A 6,286-nucleotide genomic window follows, 5' to 3' on the forward strand; every position below is an offset into this window, starting at 1 on the left:
AAATGGCCATGCAAATAAAGAAACCACATTGCATGAGAAGGTGTGTCCCAACTTTTGGCCTGTACTGTATCTCGTTACAGCCCTCCCCATTGTATCAGCCTGACAGTGACCGATGCGTCGTGTACGTTGTACAAATGCCGCACACCCTCATGTTTAATTAATCAATTCTATAGAAGGAGTGCTGAATCACCGAGTGTCAGCGATTTCTCGTCTCACTGGGCTGCAGCCGGGCACACAGACGGCAGCGATCGTCTGGGTTTGCTATCCAGAACAGGTAAAGCGCTGGTAATACATCTTGTTGGTATTGCAGGTCTGGATTTCCTGGTGCGTCGCTACGTTCTTATAACACTTGCTCCCATTTGTCGAAAGTACTGCGTTTGAACTGTATTTTCTATGAGAACAAACCATCGCTATCGTCGTCCATCAGAATTTCTATGCTAAATAAACCAAATGCTTCGAATGGGTTAAGTAAAGGTTTAAACGGCACCGATTAGGTCTACGTATGCACATTTAAACAGAGATTATATCGAGACACATTTGTATAGGACTTTTCTGAGGTAAAGCAACAGGTGGTGAAAAGCTGTATAAGCCCGGGTTCGTGGTAAAAATGAAGCAGCACATCCCAATAATACACACTGTTCAACATAGTCGAACTACTTAGTAAAAACCTCCCCAAGTTCCCTTGTAATAGACGAGTAGTTCGTGGCTCTGTCTCGTTCCGTGTCTTTTCGTGCTCTTTTAAACATATTTCGAAAAGCGAGGCTGCTAAACGACAAACCGCGCAATTTAAATCTCGGTCGGAGGGTAGGCTGCACCGGGATCAGTGCCCTCCACCCGAACCCCGCTCGTAACTCCTGCAGGAGGAGTCGCCGGCTGATCTCAGACCAGTTGGAAGCGACCGCGGGTTTACGTCGCAGGGGAAATGGTTCCGCGTGCGGCGATCGGCCGATTTATCAGGACTCGGCGAGGTGAAGGGCTTCGACACCACCGCACTGCGTTCGGACTCTTTTCGGATTTGTTCCCCGGGATCAGACTCCCGGCGCGTCGCGGTTCTCACGATGGCCGGCGTCCTCTGTACGGAGGTGAGGAGTGCGCATGCGCAGTAGGCATGTGGATGTGGAGCATCTACGATCTACTTCTTTCGTGCAGTTGCAACACTTCCTACGTCTCGCTGGCGCGGAATAAACCGGTAAAATAATGTCAAATGTGATGTTTTACTTGTCCAGATCACTAATGTCTTAAATTGTTTGATCCCTTTTGCAGACAGCAACAAAATGGTTCCTACTCCTGTTCAAGAGGAGATCACAGAAGTGGCCTGCTTAGAATCTGACCTGCAGAATGGACAGTAATGATATTCAACTAATTAATCTGTAATGCAAATTTCGATGGGCGGGGCATAGTTTGTGTCTCAAAGTGCTGTTGTTTTCTACAGAATGAAAGAAGTGGAGGTGGGTCAACAAAAGGTCCTGCTGGTCCGGGGCGAGGCGGGGTTCAGTGCCGTTGGCGGCCTCTGCTCACATTATGGTGCTCCACTAGTCAAAGGTAATTCTTTAGCACCATTTCAGGCTGTTTGTCTCTGTGCCGCATTTTGCATGTGTAGATGTTGTGTGTTTCCGACTGAATGGTGTGTGTGCGTACGCCCCACCCAGCGTCCAGGGATGGGCTCCGGGAGCTGCCACCCTGAACAACAGGAATAATTGGTTAAGTATTGTGCGTCTCATGTTTGTAGGAGCACTGCTAGGAGACAGGGTGAGGTGCCCTTGGCACGGGGCTTGCTTCAACATTAAGACCGGAGACATCGAAGATTACCCTGGCCTGGACTGTTTACCTGCTTACAAGGTAGGTTGCCTTTATGCATCATTCAAGGGCTGAAGTGCTTTCAGAAACATACTGAAGGTGCTGATTTTTTTTTTCAAAGGTGAAAGTTGACGATGGCAAAGTGTATGTGACCATAAAAAACAAGGTATGCCTCTATCCTGTACTGAGCAGATGCAAAAATAATGCTATTCATATTGCAATATAAAGATACTAACATGGTTCTTCTCCTGCTGCTCACGTCTTCAGATGACCAAGCGCGTGAAGGAAATGGGCGGTCGAGTCCCAGACGTCTGCCACACAGTAATGCTCATCGGAGGAGGTGTGTGCTGAGCAGTCTTCTCTGTGCCATTACAACGAAGTAAAATCTGTATTATTATATCCCTACATTGCCATTGTGTGTACAGTAGGCAGTAGTGAAATGAATTAAATAATTTTACATCTTCCCTGCAGTAACCCTGGAATCCAAAAACATAAAAGACACAAATTAAAAAAACTGAAAGTGGCAATAATGTATATGTAGATATGTGTCTACGGATGGAGAACAATATTGTATTGCTGCTCAGAGAACAACAGTTACACACAATGGCAATGTTTGAGGAACATTAGGAAATTCCTCCATAAATGATTTAGGTAAAGTATTTGAGCAATGGTTGACCAAAAATTTGTTTTTCTCTTCAGGTCCGGCGTCTCTGGTGTGTGCCGAGACCCTTCGGCAGAACAGTTATGGCGGCAGGATCGTCATTGTCACTAAAGAAGAGCTGTTGCCCTTTGACAAGCCCAAGCTGAGCAAGGTAGAGCCAGAGGGGCGCTGATCGTTTTACAGGCTGGTTACTTACTAGTCTGTTGCTGTGTTATTATAGGCTTTGAACGTTGAAAGTGGAAACATTCTCCTCCGGCAAAGTGATTTCCTTCAGGAGCATGGGATTGAGGTCTGGACACAAAGAGAGGTGAGGACAGGATTGTTCAATCACATACACAGTCATATGCTTGGGCGGCTGCTGTTGACCCCGGTCAATAATGATCTGCTGTCATTATTTACTTGTGCAAAATGTGTCATGGGTGCTGTGACTGTTATGTTTTCTCATTCGATTGCAAAGGTGATTTCTGTGGACACCGGGGCTAAAACGGTGGCCTTGGGAGACGGGACAGTGCATGGCTACAACCAGCTTCTCATCGCCACAGGCTGCAGGTCAGTGTGTCGTCCTGCACTTTGCCTAGTGGAGGTGAACCTGGCCTCGGTTCTTCATGCCCTCTGCTTCTCAGAGCCAGGGCCATGCAGTGTCCGGGAGCCGAACTGGAAAACGTGAAGGTGCTGCAGAGTTTCCGAGATGCTAAAGAGATCCATCGCCTGGCGGTTGGCAAAAAGGTGGTCGTGGTCGGGACCTCATTCATTGGTACCAACTTGCAAAAAAAATGTTGTATAATTTACTGGAGTAAAATGTTCAGGCATCACACACACAGATGATTTCCTGTTCTGTAGGTATGGAGGTAGCCGCCTATTTATCTGATAAAGCTGCCATTGTGTCAGTTATTGGCACCTCAGATTACGCTTACCAGATGTCACTGGGACCAGCTGTTGGGAAAATGGCCATGCAGGTTGAAGAAAAAAACTAAAAAACTACAGTAATTAAAATTTTCCAGATTTCATTTGAGTTCATATATATTTTTTTTTCATTAAAGATTTTAAAAGACCAAAATGTGAAATTCTACATGAAAGACGGTGTGAGTGAAATTCGTGGAGAAAATGGAAAGGTAACACCTTGCAAAGCTTTTATAATACTGATTTTTATTAAATCTTCTAGAATGAATTGTGTTTAAATTGTGTTTTTAACAATTAATATATATCATGCATTCGTGTGTTAAATGTGTCTTCAGGTGAAGGAAGTTTTGCTGAAATGTGGCTCTGTCTTGGACGCAGATGTAGTGGTTTTGGGAATTGGTATGTCTCAGGCTGTTCAGTCCCTTACACACAAAAGTGCAAGGTAGAAATATGTTAAGATCATTTAAGTGTCTTACTCTTACATCCTTAGGGGTTACCCCAAATTCCGATTTTTTGAAAGGAAGCCAAATTGCAACAGATTCCAAAAGTCACGTTGTTGTTGATAAGGTAGAGTAATTTGAGATTGAACAATGTTTCAGTATAGTTTTTAGTTACGTTCACATGTACAATATACAGACAATATACACATTTCTTACTGTCACTCAAACCAGAGTTCTTTTAAATCTGAGCACTTTTGAACACAGTTCATGAGGACCAACGTTCCTGACATCTTCTCCGCTGGAGATGTGGCTTCTTTTCCTCTCACGCTCCGTCAGAACCTCCAGGTCAATATTGCCCACTGGCAGATGGCCCACGCTCATGGTAATCACCATTTAGCAGTTACAAATCATGGTTGACAGATGTAACATTTGATGATTTTCCAGCATATTCCATAATGTTTTTAATGCAGGAAGAATTGCGGCATTAAACATGCTGAACAAACCGACTGAAATGAACTCTGTTCCTTTTTTCTGGACCATGTTGAAGGGGAAGAGTGTCCGATATGCAGGTACGTAAATGTACCAGCAGGTACGTAAATGTAACGGGGGCAGTGGTGGCCTAGCGGTTATGGAAGTAGCCCCGTAATCAGAAGGTTGCTGGTTCAAATCCCCGATCTGCCAAGGTGCCACTGAGGTGCCACTGAGCAAAGCACCGTCACCACACACTGCTCCCCGGGCGCCTGTCATGACTGCCCCCTTCTCACTTAGGGTGACGGGTTAAATGCAGAGGACAAATTACACTGTGTGCACTGTGTGCTGTGCTGCTGTGTATCACAAGTGACAATCACTTCACTTTCACTTATTCAAATGTTCACTTATTCAAATGTCACATATGCACATACTACTTGATATATTACACATTTGTTATGATATATATATGTATATATATATATATGTGTGTGTGTGTGTGTATATATATATATAGACACTGTACATGATTTTTTATTTTGTTTTGTGTATGGAGGTTATGGAGAAGGTTACACTCAGATTGTGTTCAAAGGGAACGTGGAAGAACAAAAATTCCTTGCGTTTTACATCAAGTAAGAAAGATACATGACAAGTCTCAAAGTGTAAGGCCTGGAAAAAGCTGCTGTATGTAACCCTGAGCATTTTTTGGGATAAACAGGGAGGGTGTAGTTGTGGCAGCAGCAAGCATGAACTTTGACCCAGCAGTTGCTCGCTTGGCGGAAATGATGGCTACAGGGAGGACCATCACCAAGGCACAGGCTGAGTGAGTTCGCACCAACAACACTCAAATATTTATTCATATTTATTTTCCAGTGTATATCTTTTACACTCATATATTTTATTAAATCAAATGTCATAAATATTTTATGCTTTATGTGTCTTCTAGATCTGATGACCTTAGCTGGCTGCAGATGCCATAACGCACCCTGCGTTGCTGCAAATGCTCTTCTTAGGGACCACAACAGTGAAATTGTTTACAGATTGTTGTTATTTTTCACGAATACCATCACTGTAATGAAAACAGCTTTAGTTACAGTCGCAGAGTCTTGTGCTTTGTCCACACTATATTGAATCTTTTAGTTTATTAAGTAATATTTGGGGTCTGTATATATTTTGGATATATGATGCCAGTCTTGTAGCATGTGCTACTGTGTGTGTGTGTGTGTGTGTGTGTGTACTGCCCCCTTGCGTGCAACATCATACTAATGATTACTAAATGTAGTAATAATTGTGTAGTACACCTCCTATTTCTTTCATTTGCTTTTAACAATTGCTTTCTTCTGTTACTGTGTTGTTTTGTGCTATACATTATATGCAGTCGTTCTACCATTAAATGATACTACACTATTACACTTTCATGCCTCCCACATCCTTGTTTCAGGGTTCGTTTGAGTTGCGTGAGATATCAGACACTAACCCCTGGAAGTTGCTACGTCAAGGAGTCTTTGGTTGTCACAAATGTAGTCATTTTTAAGCAATGACTACTGCATTTCTGCAATATACAATAAATATTAGGGCTCAAAAAGTTGTTATTGTGTTTACGTATGTGAACATGAAATATTTCCATGCTTTTTACCTTAACCATGAGTATTAAAAAAGGATGTGTAGTAGCCTAGTGGGTAACACACTCGCCTATGAACCAGAAGACCCAGGTTCAAATCCCACTTACTACCATTGTGTCCCTGAGCAAGACACTTAACCCTGAGTGTCTCCAGGGGGGGACTGTCCCTGTAACTACTGATTGTAAGTCACTCTGGACAAGGGCGTCTGATAAATGCTGTAAACGTAAAAACAGAATGCAGGGTCTGGGTGAAGCTGACCAGCTGCTCTACATTGGGAACGATAAGTGAAACATGATGAAAAAGTACAGCAGAACAACATGGACAGTAATCATGACATCATTCCTTTAAGAAAAGAGGCCTACTGTGTAAAGTTACGTAAAGAGAGGCCTCGTGTAGTT

At 43.3% G+C, this 6,286-nt stretch overlaps 1 protein-coding gene across 3 annotated transcripts; it reads left to right on the top strand.

Annotated features, from left to right (window-relative positions):
- The first annotated feature begins 106 nt into the window (after positions 1 to 106).
- Positions 107 to 5,678, top strand: aifm4 (apoptosis inducing factor mitochondria associated 4). Of its 3 annotated transcripts, none has more exons than XM_029000606.1 (19): positions 107 to 274; positions 1,264 to 1,345; positions 1,433 to 1,542; positions 1,730 to 1,839; positions 1,919 to 1,963; positions 2,065 to 2,137; positions 2,497 to 2,609; positions 2,679 to 2,765; positions 2,916 to 3,007; positions 3,082 to 3,212; positions 3,299 to 3,414; positions 3,499 to 3,570; positions 3,694 to 3,757; positions 3,849 to 3,925; positions 4,063 to 4,180; positions 4,269 to 4,367; positions 4,823 to 4,898; positions 4,985 to 5,089; positions 5,213 to 5,678. In XM_029000606.1, the coding sequence occupies exons 2-19, from the start codon at positions 1,275 to 1,277 to the stop codon at positions 5,244 to 5,246; spliced, it is 1,593 nt and encodes a 530-aa protein (XP_028856439.1). In that variant the 5' UTR covers positions 107 to 274; positions 1,264 to 1,274; the 3' UTR covers positions 5,247 to 5,678. The 3 variants fall into 3 exon arrangements, with proteins under 3 accessions (XP_028856439.1, XP_028856438.1, XP_028856440.1); XM_029000605.1 differs by lacking the exon at positions 107 to 274 and adding an exon at positions 877 to 1,082; XM_029000607.1 differs by lacking the exon at positions 107 to 274 and adding an exon at positions 1,111 to 1,189.
- Positions 5,679 to 6,286: the final 608 nt, after the last annotated feature.

Source organism: Denticeps clupeoides, chromosome 13, assembly GCF_900700375.1.
Source record: "Denticeps clupeoides chromosome 13, fDenClu1.1, whole genome shotgun sequence".
In the NCBI taxonomy this organism is placed as follows: domain Eukaryota; kingdom Metazoa; phylum Chordata; class Actinopteri; order Clupeiformes; family Denticipitidae; genus Denticeps; species Denticeps clupeoides.

Bases quoted from the DNA above. Each gene is read 5' to 3' on its own strand.
- aifm4 (XM_029000605.1), top strand. From the start codon at position 923: ATGGTTCCGCGTGCGGCGATCGGCCGATTTATCAGGACTCGGCGAGGT. The intron at 2,138-2,496 runs GTGTGTGCTGAG...TTTTCTCTTCAG, and splicing joins AGTAATGCTCATCGGAGGAG to GTCCGGCGTCTCTGGTGTGT. The intron at 4,181-4,268 runs GTAATCACCATT...TTTTTAATGCAG, and splicing joins GCAGATGGCCCACGCTCATG to GAAGAATTGCGGCATTAAAC.